Below are 23,051 nucleotides of genomic sequence, written 5' to 3'. Positions count from 1 at the left end.
ACTCTGAACTATAGGCTAGATGCTTATTTTGATGTCAAAATGTTGACCGGTCGAGAATCCTACCCGAGTGGCATACATCTCCCTAATATGCTGTCTCTACACATAAGGTTTAGAATTTGTGCACTACTGTGGGGCATAGAACTTGGGAGCTGATATAATTGAGAACCAAGCAAGCACTTACGCAGGTGTGATGGAACGGGCCAAGGGACAGCGATCCACTTTTTATTGTTATTCAAATCCTATAGTGGGTTGAGGGCAAAGAGGCCAGAGTGCTTCTCCAGGAAGCTGGAGTCAGATGTGTCCTACAGCTGCATTTGCAGTCTCCCCAAAGATTTGGAAAGGTTGGCGGATTATCTGCTTTCTTTCAGTTTCTATCCCTCCGATAGCGAGGCGTAATATTGATCTAAACGGGATGGGCTTATTTTGCCACTTCCTTCACAAGCAATGCTGAATCTAAACTTCAGGTGTTGTGCCTTCAGAAGTTTCTTCTACTAACTGCATGAAATGGTATACGATTGTGTACAGACGCCATTGCATTTGCACAGTTTTCGTCTATTCTACTAATTGTATGAGAATTTGATCGGATTGTGTATTTTTATTGTGATGAATTTGTGTTGTTTCAATATTGTAAAAGCTTTAATTTGAGCAACAGGCTTTGGATTGAAAGAATCCGGCCCCATGAGACCGAGCTACAACAGCGCGGTGAGCGGAAAGAGTGACGGAAGCTACATTTACTCACAAGACAACTTCAATCTGGACACACTTCTGAATAAAAAAAGATGTATTCCATATATTCAAAGTAAAAAGAAACGGGAGACAAAATGTAAAGGCCAACAGTTTATTTAGCCAGTTTCCTATACATAGTGTATACATATTGTACATAAAATATATCACTTATTAACCTCTACGCCTTACGTTAAAACTGTTTATAAATATACACAGGTATTTCATGTTCTGTAAACATTTGTGTGGTACACTTATGCCATTTACTATAAATAGACACAGCAAGTAGTACAGCAAGTCCATGTTGTGGGCATATACAAAACCCTTCTTTCTTGGCAACGGACAGGGAAGGAACCACAAGAGTTTGCTATAGAGTACCACCCGGAACACCACACTGCAGGCACTGCGGCCAACGCAAGCACGTGGGAACTTTGCGTCGCAACTCGCTCCTCGACAATGTACCTTTCAGAACAAACATGCGGGTGAGCTTTGTACTCTCCTTCAAAGACACAGAAAACAATCACAGATGCTGTTTGTTGCGTTGACTTCGTCCCACTGAAGGCTCAGACATGCACTTCGCCTCCCTTGGCCAGGCCCAAGGCCTCCACCATGGCTTCAGTCAGGCCGCTCTTCAGAGTGCGTCTTACTGCAGAAAGAGAGAAACACATTGAAAAATAAATAAAACAATCAGCAATTATGAAGTGTTCATGCCAACAATTGTCAAAGGGACGCATGTGGGGACTGTAAGGAGCTTAGCCTATAACCACTAGCTTTCCAGGTCACAATCTGGAAACTTCTCCATGTTCTGCCAATCAGATGAAAGTTATGTGCACTCAATGGAGAAGGCAATTATGTAACAATCATTATTGCAACCAACATGAAAACGTTACCCACTCTGCCTCTTCCCCTCCCCCCCTTCTACATGGTCCCCCTCGTTTACTCAATGTTTAGCAGCAACACAAAATACGATTGAAGGGTGATAAACTACCACCAACTAAAACCAAAACAAAAAAACACTATCCAGGTGTCCACGCCTTGATGCAAGAGACGTCCCTCATTACTTTCCACCCGTTTATTCCATTGTAACCATTGTGTTGGGACCTTACCCAAAAGATGGAACTGCCCTAGGGCTGACCAACAGACTGATATTATAATGGGCCTATCGGGGCAGTTTCAAGACAAAATAGCACCCATGGCAAAACACCCGAATATACCCCCCTCACACTGCTCCTTTCCTGCTACCCCACACAGCACCCCCTCCATTACATCATTGCAATTTAAAGAACATTTTATGGACTTGCACTTAACACTGATAAGTAGACCATGTATACAACAATATTACAAACAGGAATTCATTTTCATTATCCCTTGTTTAGGTTCATTGTCTGAATAAAAGACCCTCTCCTAGAAGATTCTGCTGCAAAAGTGTCTATTGCGGCTGCGTAATCTATTTTGCCAAAAATGTCGCCCTCCCTTGAATGAGAGCAGGTCGCTCTCTTCAGTTGCTGAACACAGTGCTCACAAACTGTTCCAAATGCTCTTTGGGAGGAATGGAAGAGGTTTGGGATTAAAGGGAACTAGTAAGGCAATGGTGAAAAAGGAGGCAGTTTCCATCTATATTAAGTAAGTCTAGGTTCTAAAGAGCGCCTTGAAGCTACTTCAAAGTGCTATAGGAGAAGACCAGAGAAGTGGGTAGGTTATGAGGTGAAGCAGTTGTCAGAGTACCTAGACAAAGCATAACAATAAGTTCCAAATGGTGTGAGTGCCTAAGCATCCAATGGGAAAAACCTGCTATATGGTGAGTTAATCAGGGCATACGATGGCAATATCTTCAAAATGGCATGAATGAGCACGCATGCATGAGATGGTTACAGCTGCTTAATGGTGTGAGTACCTGTGGGTGTTGGCCACCAAGGATGACATTCAGGCTTTCGGCCTTGATATTAAAACCAAATTCCGTAAATGCATGTTGGAAATTTCAACTAAGTGGGACCGTTGGGACCAAAGGGTTTTAAAATTGGAGCAAATACTGGGGGAAACAGAGGATCACGTATTAGATTAAACACCCACGATGGCTGACCTGCAACGTAGGATTCAATCTCCGGAAAAGAAAAGCAAAACCATGGAAAGCGAACAGGAAGTTATGGAAAATAGGGCCCATAGGAATAATCTACAAATCAGGGAGTGCCATCTTCAACCTCGGACCAAGCCTTGAACGACTGCATAGGAGGTTTCTTTCAAACACTTTTACCTGAGCTTGATAAGTCATTGCTCCTCCTGGACCGTACATATAGGTAACAAACTCGAAGGGGCCTGTCATTAAACACCCCATCTGATGTAATCACTTGGGTGCATTTCTTTACTACCAAACAGGAGATTATGTCAGGGTACACACAAGGGAAGCTGACCTATCAGGGTACAGCGTTACACATTTTTCAAGACCTGGCATCTATAACAATCCAGAAACGAAGACCTCTGAAGTTATTCCTGCAAGATCAAAAAATCTAATATCGCTGGTTGTTCCCCCCTCAACCCTGCAGTTCCCCTTTCAAGGGGACAGTCTGCACTATTGGCATGCTCGAAGAAGCTGAGGAAACTATTGGCACCTCCCCTTCACATGCAAATGGCAATGACGACTCTCTACCGGACTACCACAAACCTGGCATTGATGAGGCCTCCAAACCGAGACGTAGCATATAGGCAAAGGTCCCCAGAGGTGGTAGACCAGGGAAATCTCCTCTGCACACTTGAATTGCTGGAGACATCTGTGAAGCAATATCCCACAGAAGGTGGAAATCTAAAATTTTCGTATGTATAATTTTGACACTGTATAACACAGCCGTTGATTAGACAAAGGCTCACACGAAATCTGAGCCCTATTGAGCTTTCGGTTCAGAAGGGCACACAAGTTGGATGTTGGATGTGTTTCTAGGATATATAAACTCCTACAAAATGACATGCTGGTTGATCGTCCTACTGACATGTGCCTCTGGGAAGGTGATCTGGGTCGACCATTGAAGGACCAATCCTGGCTGACATCTGGGCTAGAAACCACTCTTCCTCCAGATGTGTAACCAATAATGAATGTGCCCTGAAACTTTGATTACGCTAGTATTATTCCCCACTACTGCTACACCATTTTCGCGCACTGTTGGAGCCACCATGTTGGCAGAAATGTGTGGCACAAAGGTAATATTTTCACATGTGGTGGGACTGTCCGCTTATCAACTCTTTTTGGGAGTAAATTGTCTCTATAATAGAAGCCATAACCCATACCAGACTCCCAATGAATCCTGAGGTCCTTCTCTTGGGCTCCCCAATAAAAGAAGTTTAACCTAAATCTGGCGGGTGGGCGAATTAATAAAACAGCTCTTGCTGGCTGCATGGATTACGATAGCCCGCAGTTGGACGCAGAGGCGTAGACAGGGTAGGGCCTGAGCGAGCAAGGCCCACCCAAAATTCTGTAAATGTCCACTCTGCAGCGCTGTTTGGGCATTTACAGATTTTAATGTCACTGCGATGGGCCCAACTACATTAGCTTCAGGCCCAACTTGTTAGACCATTCTGGCTACGTTCTGGTTGGAAGTCCCTGAAGGTCCATTGTTAACTCCCGGGAGGGAATGATGGAGGGGTGGAGGGTCATATTACTGCCATGTACTTTTCAAAGAATTTTAGTTCTTTTTAACCTGCACATTTTATTTCTGTAATGCCTACCTATGTGTACAACCAAATAAACATAGCTGTTAAAAAACTGGGGTGGTGGTGCTGGCCAGGAACAGTCCCTTAAGAGTTAAGGAGAACAGTGAAAGATCTACCTCACAGGGCCCCCAATGTGACCTCAAAATGGTGACATCACTCCCAGGTCTCAAAAGCCCTGCAACACTCATGGGAAAAATGAACATTAAAGGCCCTGAGGACAATGTGTGCGCTGTCACTGACATTAGCACCTCCCCTTTGGGCGTAGTCCTAAATAAGAATGAACTGGAGATGTGTGGTGAGAGTGGCCCTCTGCCGAGCCCCAGCCCCCTGGTGTAGCCATTCCATGCGGTCCACCCACCTTGTATATCACTGATCCCGTTGATAATAGGGCACCTATAGCCAGAGAATGCAAATGCAGCCTCGTTTTGTCGGAGTTAGCAGTCATAAATAGGCTCATCCTCTCTCTTGTGGAAGCCCAGGGTAGAGGGTGACTCACGTGGGGGTCATCAATTCGATTGGTTGACATTTTGGGGCCTACAAATCCATCAAAGGAGATAGTCCACCACAATCCTGCTCCCTCCACAAATAAGATGTGCACTAGCAAGGGTGGTGCAGGGCCCATTTCTGTAACTGGAGAGAGCAGTGACCTCAATAGGTGCGTCAGGCCCCACTTTACACTGGCCCCTATGCCCCCAGCCCAAGAGGATGTGGTTGCCTATCTAATTGAGAAGACATTGTAAACTGCGGCAGACTTCCTACAGATAGAACATCAGGGCCAGAGATTGTCCATTAACATTTAGGGCATCAACACGAGATGTTGCCCAAGACTTAACAGTACAATTGAAATCAGCGCCTATATGCGGTACAATAAGGACTATATTCCTGAGTCCAGGCCCAGCATTCCATGCTAACCGGCGCCAGTGGAGTGCTGTTGGGAAAAGGACCTGGGGCAGATTCAGATGGTCAGGGGATCTGGGACCTCCAGCCGATTGGAAGAGAAACTAAGAAACATGTCAGTTGAGCTTCGGTGCCTTGGGGTTGCAATAATCATATGGAAGCATGTACTGCCACTGATATTGGTCTAGTATTTTATTGCATGTGTTAGGAGGTACCTTTATGGTCTTATGGCTGAAATAAAGTTCTTGACTGACTGGCATACTCAACAAAGTAGCGGGATCTCGGATGCGATCCAAGAATATCTGCATGAAAACAATATCAGCGATTTTTGGCGCTGCCCTGAGCAATATAAGGGTGCTGCTGTGCCTCCAGAAACATTCAGGGACTGGAAGGTAAGGTGGCAACACACTTTGAAGTTAGCCTATGAGCAAAGGTGCCTGAGACTCCGCGTTATCCTGTGGAGTTTTTCAAAAGCATAAGTATACGTTGCAACACTATGGAAAAACAGGGCTAAACCTTGCAAGGCAAATCTCTCCAAAAATATGGAAAGCTCTCCGAGAAGGTCCTCGTTTGTACTTAAGGTGCACAACACCGCCGAGAGTAACGCACCAGGGCCCAGATTATCTAACGATTACTCAAAATTGAGCAAATGCACTTAGCACCAGTTACGCTCCCTTTGTAATATGGAATGGAGCAAACAGGTTGTGCACATGACAAAGTGAATTGTGTTTTTCTATTTTCTCTACAAGTGAGACCAGGAATGGCGCAAACAGCGCCTGCTTTACATTTGGCTGTGACACTATCACACACTAAGGCAAGGAAACTCAGTGCACAAACTGATTTTTTGTTTGTGTCTACTTATGCAATAGCTCATTGCTTGACTATCCGCAATGTGAAATATGAGACTTTGTCTGAGGCAAAACCTGTTTAAGTTTCCCAGAAAAATGAGTACAAGAAAACTGACGCCTTTGTTTTTGCCCAATTGTAAAAGTCTTTACGTCATAGGCATGGGGGAAAACCTCTTTGCTCCAATATTATTATTAGTATATTGCACAAATCAAGAAATGGATACTCAGTGCATTTGTCACGCTTTATAAAACTGATGTAAATGTTAGCTAATCTGGCCCCTGGTAATCACCCATGGGGTGGTCAGACGCCCATCATCCAAAAGTCCAAATATGAGACATCAGACAACACCTCTTCCTTCTCAAATGCAATAATGTGGGAGCCCCTGGCCTCTGGAATACACACAGATTAGTGGCGTGTCACAGGGGGGAAATCTCATGCCGATGTAAAAACCTTCCAGGAGCAAAGACCAAGTGAACACCAGTACAAATAGCACCATTGAGATGAAGAGCAGGGTAGATGTTCCTCCTGCCGGGGGCCCTTGTATATCACTCCTTTGTCACCTGACAAAGCACGCACTGAAAGAAAACACACATGCGCGTATATCTGCATGTCCCCTGACAAATTTTAAAGTGTCTGTTAAAGCCTGAATTTGTCTTTTTACTCAATTACTGATGAACATAACATTGTACAAATTGCGCAAACCTGCTGCCTGAGCTTTATATGGACAATTTAATCGACTTCTGTTAGCTTAATTAACAACCACATGGTACCTAAAGCATCCACAAACTGATATACAATTACCTTTTCATCCTTTTAATATTAATATGATAACACCTTCTACTTTCTTCAGAGGACCACCTTTTGCAGAGGTACTATACATTATGTCAAACTGGGACTACATTCCAAGGTCGCCACCAGCTTTTGTGAAGGTTTAACTTATTCCTTCTGTAGGGCTTTGTCATGAATATGTTAACACATGCACATTGTATGTTGCAGTCCCAGAGGCCATCCCCATGCCATAGGGTCGACAGCATGCGTTAGAGTGACAATTTCGATTGACTCATTTCGGAGCAAATAGATGAACCTGTTCATGTTCAGGATGGTGCGTAGACCTCCACCGCCCCATTGCAAATAGTGAGGAAATGAAGCCAAAGAACACCCCTTTCAGACAACTTGTGGCTTTTTCCCAACTCTAGGAGTTCTGGGTCTCTTGCATGAAGTCTGGCTACAGTCAGTGGGAGTGAGGAGAGGATGCAGGGTTGAAGAAATGAAGTCTAAACCCGAAGAAGACAGCATACATGATCAATGGGATTCTGGTGAGATGTACAGCTGGTCACATTGTTATTGTTATTGTTATTTTGCATTTATATAGCGCCTTATATACCATTGGTATGGTCTGAAGGCGCTGGTAGGTTGAACGCCCTTGGGAACCGAGGTTCGGGTCAGTGGAGCGATTCGAGAGAGTCAAAGGTGCGTGTGCGCACCAGGTATGTGTGCAGCTGGTGCGGAATTTCTGTGGTAGCTGCTTCCTAGCGATAGGTGTGGTGGTTGAGGAATCAGGGGTATGTGTTCGGTCTGGCAGGAGTTATCCAGTCCGGGTGAGGCAGCGTTAGGCCTGACGAGAACGCCTGGCTGGGGGTGAGAAACCAGCAATGTTTACTTAGAGTGATGGGGAGTGAGCGGCGGATGTTGATATGAGAACAGTTATACCGAATGGTGTCATAGTATCTCTGTGTTCTACTTGAGTGGTGGTGTAAGGAGAGAGTAAGCGTGGGGTGTGAAGTGAAGTATGCTCTTACCACAGTTCCTTGTGTTCCACATCAAAGTCTGCACATCACGCAATTCAGAGGGGTCCGGCCCGTGCGATGTGTTTTGTTTCTCATCTGGTCTTATGCACTTTTCATCGGCTCTGCGAATTCATCCGTATAGCATACTCTTCCATCTAGCATAGTCATGCGCTCTGGTCCATTCATTCATTTGTTTCGTGCGTTCACCCGCTCCCCAGGCTCATCTGTTACGCCCTCATTCGTTTCAGAGGCTCATCTGCCAATCACTCGTCAGTTCTGCATTCATCAGGTCCATTCACTCTTCGTACAATGTACTTATCTGTTTTGAGTACACTCGTTCTCTCGCTCTTATTCTCGTTCGTTCGACGCATACCCGTTCTCTCGCCCTACTCAGCTGCTTACCACACTCGGTCACTTGACATACTCAACCGCTCGCTACACACCGTCGCTCGCCAGATTCAGCTGATAGCCACACTCAGCCGTTCCCTAACCTAAGCCCTCCGCGGTCCATGTTCTTCCCGCAGTACACTCAACTGTTTTCTACATTCATGTGTTCTCCATATTCTTTCAGCCGCATTCTACATTCATGTGTTCTCCACATTCATCTGTCCACCACCTTTATTTGCTCTTCATATTCATTCGCTCTATACACTCACTGCCCTCCACAGTCATCCGCCCTCTGCAGTCATCCGCCTTCTGCAGTCATTCGCCCTCTACCGTCATCCGCCCTCCACAGTCATCCGACTTCTACAGTCATCCGACTTCTACAGTCATCCGCCTTCCATAGTCATACGCCTTCCACAGTCATCCGCTCTCCACAATCATCTGTCAGCAGCGTTCATCTTCTATGTGCATTCCACACGTTGGTACTCAGTCGATCTCCACTTCCGGCCTCTCACCCTCTACTTTTCTCTACTCATTACGCGCATCTGTTCTCCACTTTCTTCAGCTCTGTATGCTCTCCTCGCTAAACAAGCTCCTTCGGTCTGCATGCTCTTCCATTCTCCACCCTCCTCTACTCTCCACACATAGCCGTTCTCCATATTCGGCCCGCTTTCTACAGTCAATTGGTTTACACACTCGGACCACTTTCTACAGTCAATTGGTTTACATACTCATCCGTCATCCCCATTGGTTTTGCTCGTATTATACATCAGGTCTGTGGACTCAACCGTCTTCCAGACGCACCTGTCAACGGCTTTCATCCTCCACATTCATTTATACTTGTCTAGAATCGTCTTTATTCATTCGCCCTTCTCACTCATCCGTTTGCCACACTCATCGGCTTTTCAAGCTCGCCTATGCTCTATTTTTCTTTTATCCATTGAGTAATTCATATTATTGACTTCACTGTATAGATCTACATTAATCGTTTTAATTTATTTTGAGAATATTTGATACAGTCTTGTCTTTTTTTTTTTTTTGCTTTTGCTTTTGCTTTAGGTGCTTCGCTGGGTCGGTGTTATTTTGATGAAGCTAGAACGGAACCGGTTGGTTTTAGGGAAAGAGCCAGGTTTTCAGTAGTTTGCGGAAAGCTGTTAGCTCCTCGGTTAGCCTGATGTGGGGTGGGAGAGAGTTCCACAGGGTTGGGGCTAGGGCTGAGAATGATGCTCCGCCCAACCTGACTGAGTTTGTTTTAGGAATTACTAGGAGGCCGGCTGTGCTTGATCTGAGGGTGCGAGTGGGGTGATAAGCTATTAGTTTTTCTTGAAGATATTGTGGTCCAGTTTTATGTACTGCTCGATGGGTGAGGCATAAGGTTTTGAAGGCTATCCTACGGGCTACTGGGAGCCAGTGCAGTGTCTTGAGGGCTGGGGATACGTGGTCTCTTGGACCAAGCGCAAGTAGCGCTTTGGCCGCCGCGTTTTGTGCTCTTTGAAGTTTGTTCATTTGGTAGGCATGGATTCCGAGGTATAGGGGGTTGCCGTAGTCCAGCCGAGAGATGACGATTGATTGTACCGCAGAGACTCTGTTAGGAAATGATAGATATGGAAAGATGCGCCTAAGGTTTTTGAGGTGGTAGTGGCAGGACTTTGAGACGTTGTTGACTTGGCGCGGGAGTGTTAGGTCGGAGTCTAGGGTGCATCCAAGATTTTTCACTGTGTTGGAGGGTGTCGGCGAGTTGCCCATGGCGGTTGGCCAGGGTAGTGGGTGCGGGAGAAGATCTGGGTTGCCGCACACCATGATTTCTGTTTTGGAGGGGTTTAACAGGAGGTGGTTTTGGGTCATCCAGCGTTCAATGTTAAGGAGGCAGGCTGCCAGGTCAGGTCGTGAGTTAGGATTCGTGTTCAAGAATTTTAGAATTAGTTGTGTGTCATCGGCGTAATTGTAACATAGGATGTTGTGTGCACGAATTATCGGTGGGAGGGTGATCAGGTAGAGATTGAAAAGGAGAGCAGATAGACACGCTCCTTGTGGGACTCCTGTGTCGACTGGTCGGGCTTGGGAGGTAAAGTTGGAGAGTGTCGTTATTTGGTGCCTGCCCTTGAGGAATGAGGCTATCCATTTGAGGGCGGTTCCACGTATTCCTAGGGAGTGGAGGCGATCAAGGAGTATTGAGTGATTGATCGTGTCAAAGGCGGCTGATAGGTCGAGAAGGATTAGTGCGGCGCATCCCGCGGAGTCAGCAGTAATTTTAAGGTCGTCCCAGATAGAGGTTAGGGTGGTTTCAGTTCCATGACAAGTTCTGAAGCCTGATTGGGCGGGGTCTAGGAGTTTGTTGGCTTCAACAAAGGTGTTAAGTTGAGAGTAGTCGGTTCGATCAATGAGTTTGGCGAGGAACCTGGTGTTTGATATGGGGCGGTAGTTTTTGGGCTCTAGCGGATCGAGCGAGGGTTTTTTAATCAGGGGTTTGATGTGCACCAATTTGAATGCGTCTGGAAAGGTACCGGAGGAGAGGGAAGCATTTATGATGGATCTTGCGTGTTCTCCTGCGCAGGTGGAGGCAAAGATTTCTTTAAGGGTAGTGGCTGGGCATGGATCTAATGGTGATCCGGATGGTTTGCGGGCAGATAGCAGTTTGAGAAACTGTTCTGTTGTTAATGGACTGAAGGAGTCGAACGTTGGTTGCGTGGAGGTTGCGGCTGATGGGTTGGGTGGTACGGGCTGAGGATTGTCTAGTGGATGTAAGAGTGCTAGTTTGGAGGTTAGAGTATTTGTCCTTTCTATAGCTGTGGAGTAGAAGTGGAGGGAGAGTGAGTCACAGAGTGATTGCGATGCGGTCGGGATGGTTGTGTTACAAGCTGGATTGGTGAATTCGGAGATAATTTTGTGGAGTTCTTTACTTGGGTTTTTGCAGTTTAGGATTCGGGAGTTGTAGTGTGCCTTTTTTGTTTTCCGGATTTCGGCTTTGTATCGATACAGGTGTCGGGCCAAGGTGGTCCTGCTCTGATGTGTTTTCTCTTTATGCCATTTGCGTTCTAGGTGTTTGTATAGTCGTTTAGTGGTCTTCAGCTCAGGAGTGAACCATCTGGGGAAAGGGCCACGGCGGGTTGATGGTTTGCAGGAGGGGGTGAGGCGCATCAGAGATGCGCTAAGCCATGAATCAAGGGCCTCAGGGGTGAGATGGTTGTTGAGAGGGCAGGATGGTGGTGGAGACTGGAGGAGAACCTCGGCTAGGTCTGGGGTGATTATTAGTTTCTTCCAGCATTTGCCTATATTGGGAGGTTCGGATATGAGTGAGGGGGTGGGTTCGGGTGAGTGGATGCTGTGCCAGAATATTTGCTGGACCCATCGGCAGGCGCATGGGAGGCCTCTGCGAGAGGCTGAGCAGCCCCGAAAACCATGGCCTGGCTATTAGAATGATGTTGGCGAGACGCCTTGATTTTGCAAATCACACTGAATTAGCGGAGTGGGCGGTAAGGCATAAGCCTTCATGCCATTCCACTGAAGCAAAAATGTGTCGCCCAGGGAGACGGGGCCATGTCTCAGCCAAGAGGCTGAAGGCACTTGAAGATCCACCTGGGGATGACCCCACCTGTTGAATATCTCCTGAATGGCGATTGGGGTTGTCTAGGCTCAGTATGGTTTATTTTGGTCGCTTGGTTGCAGGAGGAGAAGAAGCTTAAGTGCATGCTCTGCTGCCGTCTCCTTGGACAGTTCAAGGATGGTTGTGTGTGCCTTTCGCTGGTGAAGCATCTGACGGTCTGAAAGGGGCTGCATCCGACCTTGTTTGAGGCGCATGGCAGGCACTTCCAGGAGTTTGGCCCGGTACCTGTAAGTAACTATGGTCACGAAGATGGCAGTCTGAGTATCAGATTTCAGTTTTGTAAGGTGTTCATCTATGGGGTCTTCAGTCCTCCGTACATCTCAAAGGAGGTGCCAATGTGATCACTGCGGCTTCCTTAGTTAGGAATGTCTACTTCTACAAGTCTTGCCTGTGCACACCCACTCGTTCATGGCACTGGACGCAGCGTTGACCTGTGGCAGGGTATAGCTCTGCACAAAAGCAGCCTCTTTTTACCATCTGTTAGGAAAGATTTTCTTTTTGCACCTTTCCCTCCATAGACTCCTATGGGATCCCTATTGCTTTTGCTGGTTTTGAACCCTGTCCTGAGATTTTGGATGTCAGCAAAGTCTTCTGCTTTACTCCCCTTGGCTGTTTTGCTCATTCTAATAGGGAATCTGACTAGTCCCCAAGACTGTCAATACTGAGAGACTGTGGGCCTCATCACGAGTTGGGCAGTAGCCCTTAAATGTGGTGGTAGCAGTATCACTGCTGTATTTAAGGGCTGGCACCATCACGAGTCTGGCAGCATTACAATACGCTGAATAAATTCCCATTTTCAGCGCAATTACCGCTGGTGGTATTAGTGTGCGGTAATTGCGCTGAAAATGCCACATTGGGTCCAATGGACACAATGAGAAATGGGGAGTTACTGCTATCCCCGAACCCATGATACAGCCAGAGCGGTTGGCAGTAGCGATATGTGCCAAGACAGTATTCCGGCGGGATACCGCCCAACTCATGATGAGGCCTGGTGTCTCTCCTTATTGACTTGTATTTTTACAATTGCACACATCACCTTAGAGTGAAGTGCAGTTATGATACTTTTTATCCTTATAACTTTTAAGGGCTTTTTGTTTGCTTTGACAATAGGCCTAAGACAAGCTGTTGGCAGCTGTGTGAGTTTTGCCCTTGTGATATTTTTCTCATGCACTTTTGCATTTGCCACAAGTGACTACTGAGGGTGGTTAGCACCCAGGGATGGTGGTGCCATTAAATTTTCGCTTGTCCTTTTGCCATATTGTTCTTTGGCCTTGGCCCTGCCTTCTCAGATCAGGAAATGTCTTATATGGAAAGACCTTTACCAGGGAAAGCTTCTGCTTCCACAGGCAAGGTGACGTTGCATGTGTGCACCAGAGGAGGCTGCTGGGACTGACCGGTCCCAGTCTACATCCGCTAGCGCCCGAACATCTGTTGCTGGACAGATGTGATGACCAGTGGTTGTCCTTATTTGGACAATGCTGGGCTCTTTGAATGTTGCAGATCCTTCCCATTGGTGGGCTTGGGCTTGCTTCAAGCCTGAATTTTGGATAAAAGGAGGTCTCCTGCAACGATGCAGCAGATAATTATTGAACCAAGACTTCTACAAAGGAAGAGCAGCCCGCTGACGACCAGAGGACAACCCCTGCAGCTGACCAGCATCAACGCCAGTAATTGGCAGACTCAAAAGTAACAGTTTGAAGACCTATATTATCAAACCTGGTGGGGCTGGTGTAGTGCCCATCTGGCCTTAACTCTAAGGGGGTTATTCCCTGAACTGACGTTTCTAAGGGCTGTCAATGTCCCTAAATCCGTTTGCCCATGCCCACATCTATGCTTGCCCGCACTCTTAAACCAAATGTGATGTGGGATCTTCTTAAAGGAAAAATGGTGATTCAAAAGAAAATGAAAACCGCAGTTGGCTTCAGCTAGTGTTAGAAATAGGTGTAGTTCTGCCAGTTCAAAGTAGCTCAACTCAAAAGGGTTGCCATTTGGAACCTTACACATAGGGCTCTTTCAGCAAATCAACGAAGTTCACAAGGTCTCTGGATCTCTTGGGGTTCCCTTCCCCAAGCTTTCATTCTTCCAGTTCCAAACAAAAAGAAACCGTTCCTGGTAGGCCTCTCAGGGTTCCCTTCCCCAAGTCTAGGCCTATCTTCAGCAAGTTCAACAATGTCTTTAATGGGCCTCTTAGAGTTCCTTCTCCACGTGCATGCCCCTCTGGGTCAAAAGATTCAGTTTCTTACTTTACAACTCAACTGGGGATTCACAGCTTCATTCAAGCCTCTCGGGGATCCCTTCTCCCAAGCGTAGGCCCTTTCTTATGAAATTCACCAATGTCGCTTGTGGACCTCTAAGGGTTCTCATCCCCAAGCGTAGGCCCTTTCTCCTGAAGTTCAACAATATATTTAATGGGCATCTTGGGGCTCCCTACCCCAAGCATAGACCCCTCTGGTTTCAAACTACCAAAAAAGTTCCTCTTGTCAAGGTGTACATTTTACTGTACCGTTCTATCGAGAACGCTCGGTTCTTTGCTCCTCCCAGGTGCAACCACTCAGACCTCCAACCCCTCTCCTCTCTGGTACCTTTTCCTCTTCTGCACCTCCATCACTTCTGTCCTTTTCTACTTCATGTTGTGCCCTGCACACCGTCTTTTCTGTTTGTGCACACTTGCACCTTCTTTCTGATTTTCAGTGCCTCTTTCACCCTTCTCTTTACTTTAACCGTGCTCTCTTGAACATTCAGTTTCTCACTGTGCTCTCTTGCACCCTCTTTTCTCATGTTTGGGTTACTTTGACTTTCACCCTCTATTCATTGTCCACACTCCTCCTTACAGTTTCCTTGCTGTTTCTCTCTCTGTCTTTCGGGTCGCCTGTGCCCCACTCCTTGCTTTCGGGACACTCGTACACCCTTTTAGCTGCTTTTGCGCCACCAGCGCACTTGCTTTAACTTTTTTTACTTCCACAGCTCTAGCGCACCCTTTCTATTATTCTGCTTTCTTTCGCTTGCCACTTTCCGGTTGTTGCCTGCTTTGCCTTATCTTCTTTCACTTTGCTTTTAATTCTTTTCCTCTGCTTTGTTTCTGCTTTCGCTCACCGGGCTTCTTGTCACAGCCCTTCTGCTGCCGCTCCAGGCCAACCGCACGCTACTGAATTTCTCTCAGCTGCACGAAACTCACTATCAGTAGCGTATAAAGACTACATTAATTTGGGCCTTTGGAACTTTGACAAGCACCCTTAGTTTAGTTTGTTAGGTAGGTAGGGAAATACCCTCATAGCAATAGGGGTAGGTAGGTGTGTTTGTAATTTAGATAAAACCATTTGCATATTCTAAGTCATAGTCTGACGCCTCCTTCTGATTCGCCACATAACATACCTTTTCTGCCCCCCACTGTCCTCTATAGGGTAACATTGGGTGTAAAGTCCTTGTCCCCAACTCTGTCTGGCATGGCCTCTGGTCATTGAACCCGGGCTAAGGAACCTTTCCTAGGTTGCACCTAGTGAATAGGATAGAGTAGGGTACTTATCAGATCATTGGTTAATACTTATCTAACTTTTAAAAACGTTGCAAAGCCCACTGCATAATTTCTAAATACCTTAGCTGACGTGGCTATATATCGGAACCTCTGATTTTTGGGAACAAGGTCCCATACCATCTTAAGGTTGGACTTCATAAGATTGAAGGAAGCTGTACTTGTGCTTATTATGACGATTCTTACTTATTTTCCTTGCATCTAACTACTCACCTGTTTTACACTGGCAACTAATTCATATGCATATTCAAATGGTGAATGTGTGTATATGTTTATAAGGTTTTTGTATGAGAAAACTTAGTTGTGATTTTTTATGTTTAGTGTATAATTAAAGGCATAATAGATAACTGTATTTTGATAAACTTCTTGTCTAACTTGAATTATCGGTGTTGCTCTGTGTTGGCTCCTTGTAGCCCGGGACCACTCTCACACTGTTCCTGAGACCAAGTCTTGACTGCTTACCTACCTCACCTTCATTTGGTTTTGGCTAACCTCTCAGTGTCTTCCCAGTTTACCATAGAAAGGATGGCCTCCAAAAATCTTCCCACCAAGGGCTGATTATGGTAATCCATCTTAACACCTTCATTACCATTTGCTTTGAACATCAGGAGTCCAACAGTGGTGGGGGGAGGGTGGACGAAAGAGGTGGGGGGAACCAGTTGTTAGCAAAACCTAGCAGGCCAAACCTCATCTTCAGATTGGATCCAACCAGGACATTATTGGCATTATACTGGGCAACACACAGGAAGATATTCGGGAAATCTCAGTCATGAAATGGTGCCCTTTTGTAAAGGGGAGAAAAGACCAAGGCAGTCAACATCTGGAAACTGGGCAAACAGTGATTTTTACACCATAACTTAGGACTTGCTGTCCAAGCCACAGTACTCCTGCACAAGAAAGTAGCATAGCAGGAGAAAATAAATGTGCTTTCTCCCAAGAGGAGAAGACGAATATGAGGAGAGAAAGCCTGTGGACAAATTGCCCCAGAAAAACGCACACCATTGGCAATAAAGTGCAGTAGAGATATTCCCTCACAAAGAAAGGGAGCCAAGGGACCAATAGAGTAACATGCTAGTCACAAATGTTTCCAACACTTTTAAAACCAGTTCTATGTTCTTTCAACGACTGACGTTTTTGCGTTGATTTTTTCCGCCAAACTTTTTTTTCAAAAATCTAATTGAATGTTTTATTTTTGGGGGGTTCCCTCAAAACCCCTTCACCCACTGTTTTTATGTATTCCCGACCACCCCGTCCCCTTATATGCACTTCTCCACCCCCCTATAGTTTTCGATTCGTTTCTTTTGAGAAAAAAAGTTTAGTTAAAAAACCCATCAAAAAAATGTCAGTCGATGAAAGAACGGTATACGGATAAAACCACACAGAACCACAGACACCAAGACGCTTCAGGAGGATGGGAAACGATGCAAAAAGACTCCACAAGGCTGGCCCTGTGTGCTCAGTGTTCATCTTTCAGGTTACAAGCAGGACAGAATGAGGGTAGCTCCAGATGTCGGGTCCCACCCATATCCCGCCAGCTTGCTGGCATATTCTATTCCGTTCTGACACTCTGGACAATGCTTTGCCATTTTGTATCACTTTTAAAAAAACAGGAATTTATATTACCGAATTCAATGGTCCTCAAGTTTATCAACATCAGAGAGATGAAAGGCTGAGTAGGCCAAGCCGAGATTCAAACCAAACCTGTGGCAGGTTGAACACACATTTCAGCAATGGGTCTGCTAGTCATACAGCTACTATTTTGTTGTGCAAATGAGTATGGAGGAAACACGAGAGGATATTTTCTATAGCGACGAATGGCACTTCATGCACACACTTTGTTTCACTCAGTGCACATCGTTGATTTTGAGACCAAGGATTGTGAGCAGTGTTTTTCGTTTTGTGTCAATGATCACTTTTGCAGCCAGCAAAGCTTCCATACCACGATGTTATGGTGACCCCAATGCACCATACTCAAGTACACCCACATCATAAATCGCTGTAACATTTTAGTACTTACATGATTTCCTGTTGGCTCTTGATCTTTTGCGTTCCTTGACATCGGCCGGCCTAGGATTCGGATTTTGCGTCACTGATTTTACCAAACGGTCCATCATTTCATCTGAAGCATCAACAGGGGAGATGGCAACGTCGCCTTTAGGCTCACGGACATCTGGAGATTTGGGTCGTCCCAAACCTGTAGATGGATTAAAAACAACACAGTCATTATAAAGTATATGTGTTATATGCAACACTGGATTTGTTCGGAATGACAGTTTCCGATTTCTTCAACCACAACTGATTTTCACATTAAAAACTGGGGTAAACAAAACAAAATATCACCCACTTATTCCTGCTAATGGCTACCTCCAATGAGTCATCATGTAACAGTGGGGTTTAAAGACCCACAGCATCACAATCGCCAACCAATTGCTGTGGGGCTGGAGCCATCACTATAGTAGTGGACCAGACAGATCGCAACAAATTCCTCGCCTTGTGGCTGATCGAACTGCTAGTCCAATTGTCCTAAAACCAACTTGTTCATCTTACCCAACCACCCCGCTAAGGCCAAAGCAATGTTTCTACTAATGTTCTCGACCACCTGGAACACCAAGTCCTCCCCTGCTCTGGAGTAGGAATATCACGCCAGACTACTGCAGCAGGTATGGAACCTCAGTCCAATAAGGTAATAGGACTCCATAACGTTTTGTGTCCAATTCTGTTGCGCAGCGGGTACCACTGTTATACCAGCTTACTAGGACCCCTTGAGCCATCTAAAACGTGTCATGGTGGACTAAAATGTACCCATTAGGATGACTAATGAGTAAACTGCTAACTTCTGGCTGCAATTGACAAAGGATAAATGCTAGAATGCCGGAAACTGTTAGTAAACAAATGTATTGACTGAGGGCATGCAGCGTTTAACCGAGGATGAGCATAGCCCGTCGGGGAGAGAGCGCAGAGATTGGCCAAGGGTGTGGTTTACAGAGCATACATTTGCATCGAGGAGGGTGTACTTGGCATGGCTAAAAGTGAGAAAAGGGTTGCCCAGGGTAAGCAGAGAATGCATGACTTCATGCTGGGTGTGGCAGAGGGAATGCTTGGAATGATGGAGGGTACGCAGAGCAAAACAGAACCAGACTAAAGATGGGCAAAGACTGTGGTCAAGGGTTTGCAGGACCCGTGTCAAGAAATGGTGGACGACTCATGCCTCATTATTTAGCATCTTAATATCGTGTGCTACTTTATGATAAAGCTGGTTCCGTATAAAGCAGACGCAAAATGCCCGCTGGTCTCCCAGCAAAAAGATGCTCCCTTCCAACAATAATTGTAACGGGTAAACCTATCCCATTATTAATGGCGGCGAGTCCATCCATAGTCATGCAGGAAGGCGGCCTTACTTCTGTAGCCCCTGTTGCGCCGAGCTGGAGTTTCTGCGGCAGACATGAGGATGTTCTTCATGTTTTCATGTCCTTCATTCGTTTTGTCATCCTTATTGTAGGGATAAGATGGGTCTTCACATGAGTCGATGTTGGTGGCGGCCGTGGAAAATTTTCCAGTCTGGGAAAAATCAGGGAAAGGATTTATCAGGACAAGTTACTCCCAGTCACAGAGGAAGACAAAACCACAGCATGCTCATTCAGCTTTAAGTGAAATATTTGAAAACCTTAAAGTTTAGTAACGAATTTGTACGTTTAGTCAGCACAAGCATATTTCTTAAAATGCTATATTCTGTGACCCCTCTGAACACCTTAACGATGACAAAAAACACATATGTACACATGCATATATATTTTTTAAGTTTCAAACTGTGTTAAGGTTACAGAAATGCAATATATTCTAAAATGTTAAACATGGAAACCTAAGGCCCCAGTGCGGCAGGTATTGAGCCTAACCAAACTCACATTAGAAACAGGGGCAGATTACATACTCGCAAGGTCGGCTAGAAACGACAGGGCGCCAACCTTCGGAGCACGCTGGCTGTGCTATGCACTATGCATGTGCTGCCTGCCTATGTCTCGGCAGGACAACAGTGCATATCAGACCAGAGACAAGTTGTAGCTTTGGAGGAAGTGAGGCTGGGCGGCCCAGTGCTCCAAATATGATTTTGAGGTGAAAGTACTTTACTCCCTATTTTTAAACTTTGAGAGTAAATGTGATTTCAAGGGAGTAAAAATGAGTTTTCTCCTTCACAATAGAGTAAAACATAAGCAACATCCACCCGACGCGTGCAAAAAGGTAACTGTACGGATATCTTTATCCTGATCCCCGCGCTTAGAAACCGCTCGCTGGTATTAAGCGCTTTATAAATGAACAATAAAATAAAATGTGGTCCGCATCATGACAGAAAAGCAAGTTTCTCTCACAATTAACTGGTAAAGTGCAGCGTACAGCAGCACTGGAACCCTCTCACAAAAGAAACAGACGAGTATTAACACTGTCCGCTTCCTCTGCAGGCAAAGAATAGGTATAGCAACAGCATAAGCTGCTTAATGCTTCACTCACACAGAACAGGTCCACTTGAGTAGGAGCCATTCAGGTTTCCCTCACACAAACACAAAAGGCAAATCAGGACAACAGCAATGCAAACCTTCATCATGCAGAACAGGTGGAGTGAATCCGTGCAAGGCACAACAAGGGTAGACTATTCCCAAACAGAGAACAGATAAGGACTGGCCTCTGCAGTAGAAGCTCCCCTCACTTACAACAGATGCAACATTTTCTTCAGGAGCGCACACTCACTCCCTAATATAGAAAGGGTACGACATGGGCCTCAGTACATCATTCTTTCCTTGCATGGAACAGGAATGTCGTGGGTCTCAACCCTACAAGATTAGCACAGATAAGTTCACAGCAGTAGATGTTCCACTTGCATAGAGATGGACCTTCATGGGATGGAGCTGTGCAAGCACCCCCACACTGAACAGGTAAACATAGGGCTCCAAATGCAAGCCAGACTTGCATAAAACGTGAACAGCATAGGCCTCAACAGTCCACATTCTCATCACACTTGCTCAGCAGGGGCCAAGCGATCCAAGCACCCCTCACATATAATAGGAATAGCATGACATCGGTGTTAGCACCACCCACATACAACAGCAGGTTAATTGCCTCTGCAGTGCAAGCTCCTCACAGATGGAACTAATATAGCAGTGATAGCAACTAATTCAAATAAGAAGAATAACTCTGCTTCCAGAATCAGAAAAACTTCAGATAGTAGGAAGTTAGCAATCGATATTTAGAAGGAATTCAGGCTTGGATCAACAAATGATCTGTGTACCAATTCCCAGCCACTATTTAGCTGGTTCATTTCCTAAAGTATGTTGCAGAAGGGGATGTTAATATTATAGGATAAGTCACTCAATAGGACTTTCATTGTTCCTTTAAAAAGGGCTGCAAATATGATCTCTGTATATATTTTAATTTTTAAGATGCAGGCAATCCTGGTCAATTACATTTTAAAGCAAACATGACTTGTATTCTGTGTTTTTAGGTTTGATGATCGAATTGTCTGTTGATAATTAATGAAAGCCTACATTTACTGGAAATCGTTCCAATTAATGGTTTGCCAGTGTTGTGATACGATAGTGCAGAGAGACAAGTGCTTAATACAAAAATCTATATATAATCTGATGGTGAAATGTTGGCTGGCCTGAGTTACCTGTCGATCCTTCAGAGGTCACTGAACTATCATCCAAGGTAATAATAATCACAATGCTTAGAAGTTGAAGGAACACTGCATGAAGTGCTACGTAAAAAGTTAAATACCTATCTGGATTACCACTAAAGTAAGTGAGTTTTTATTTCCATTACAAATGTAACCATTTAATTTTTGTTTTGTAACAACATTTGCACTGACTGGAGAGTCAGGTTTTGAATGTTTTAAGTGTAGTTTTCAAAGAGGCTGTGACCACTGTGATGGCTGTAACGACAACCACTCGCCCTTGAGCAAGGGCCTGGCCACTTATAGTACCATTTACAACATTGATTGCCTGTTAAGGTTTACACTAGATATTGCATACTCATCCATGTCCCAGCTTAGGTTTTGAGGTGGGAGTAATTTACACATTGTTTTAATAATTTGAGTGCAAATTAAATTGTAAATATAATTTGCCTTAGCAACCATGTAAATAGTACGTGAAAGGCAACCAGACATTACTGAACTTGAAAATGAAAATAATTCGACTAAAACAGTTGTGTGGCAGAGATGTTTGGCTTCAAACAAGTAATTGCATTTGTGGAAAACGTTCTCCCACACATTAATATTTATAAACAAATTGCAGATGCATCTTGAAGCATCATGCACCTGTAAGATATATCAGCAGGTTTAGCGCTTGCTGCAAGCTCTGTGAGATCTGCAGGTCGCAGGTTCGCATCCCGGCAAGGCCAACTCCTTCTGAGGTCGATAAATGATTATCAACTTTGATTGGGTGATAACTGTATGTAAATGTGTTCTATGTAGACCGCTTTGGCGAAAGCCCTCGATAAATAACACATCATTGTCATTATCATTGGTGATAAATGGCGCACAGCACAGGTAGTATGAAAAATATGTTAGTGCAATGCAAGCAAGCATGCACTAAAAAGCCTTATTTGTTAAAAGAATACCTCCCAATTGTATTATTACGGCTATGGTCCTAAAATGCTAGAAAAAATAAATATGCATGCATTATGAAATGCATAATTTCCATGAACATCTACAGACCCAAAACACAGCAGACGTTGGACAGATAGAAACCATTCCTCCTCCAACTGTGTGCTGTTTCTGACTATATAGAAACATGTCTGAAATGCTCCAACATGGCCTGCAAAGTCATCCATGCAGATAAGAATCAAAAGAGGTGTTTGGGTTTCCATCAAGAAAATTGCACTCTGCTCTCAACTGGTACATAAATGGTACGCATAGAAAGATAAAAGGTGTTGTATTTACAAGATTTTAATGCGTAAAAAGAACCTGTGTGATGCTTATCTGGAAGCCTGGCTAGGCCTATGTGCTCAGAGGCATCCAGCAACATGGTTGCACATTTGCCCAGCAGAGGCCCTTGCACGTTCTGTCATACCACTCCTTCCCATCCCCACTGCTTCTGAGAGGGCAGAGTCCATGCCCTAGATGTAGCCAGCAGCTATATCTGTTGAGTGGACATGCTACTATGAGCTTAATAAGAAACAAAACATCAATGTTGTGGGCGTCATGTTTGTTTTAGGTTGCCGGCTGATGCAAGGCGCACAAAGAACCGCACATACACTAGTGAAGTTGTTGGGAATGCCCTTGCCTTCCATTTGCACTACAGCTTTTAGTCAGAGTACCGCATGATGATGCTTCCTTCATCCTGAAGCCTGTCTTAACTGTCAGCACGTCACGACATGGAGGTCGTGGTTCTAAACATACCATCCCTACCAAAATATAAAGAACATGTTCCGTGCCTTGTTATACTCATGAACAAGTCTTGGAACTTCTGCAGGGCACGTCTGGACATGTGCCTTGGGCATATACTTGTCTTATTGCTTTGGGAGTGTTCGGACCCCCTCGTGGTTCTTCCTCAGTGGGGTAAGCTATTACTTGTTCTTTGGGATGATTTTC

At 45.1% G+C, this 23,051-nt stretch overlaps 1 protein-coding gene across 3 annotated transcripts in view; it reads right to left on the bottom strand.

Moving 5' to 3' along the window:
• Positions 1–824: 824 nt before the first annotated feature.
• LOC138447928 (FH1/FH2 domain-containing protein 1-like) overlaps positions 825–23,051 on the bottom strand; it is a 546,688-nt gene continuing 524,461 nt past the window's right edge. For 2 of the 3 annotated variants that reach the window (XM_069604454.1, XM_069604458.1), the window contains 3 exons: positions 18,871–19,030; positions 17,490–17,666; positions 1,138–1,369 (listed from right to left, as the gene is read on the bottom strand). In XM_069604454.1, coding sequence (XP_069460555.1) covers positions 1,287–1,369; positions 17,490–17,666; positions 18,871–19,030 — 420 coding nt within the window. In that variant the 3' untranslated portion in view covers positions 1,138–1,286. Of the gene's footprint in view, positions 1,370–17,489; positions 17,667–18,870; positions 19,031–23,051 lie in introns of all 3 variants that reach the window. The other variant, XM_069604457.1, reaches the window with a different exon arrangement.

This window comes from Ambystoma mexicanum, chromosome 1p, assembly GCF_040938575.1.
Source record: "Ambystoma mexicanum isolate Mex_15411 chromosome 1p, UKY_AmexF1_1, whole genome shotgun sequence".
NCBI classification, from domain to species: Eukaryota; Metazoa; Chordata; class Amphibia; order Caudata; family Ambystomatidae; genus Ambystoma; species Ambystoma mexicanum.
This window is presented reverse-complemented; position numbering and strand designations above follow the sequence as displayed.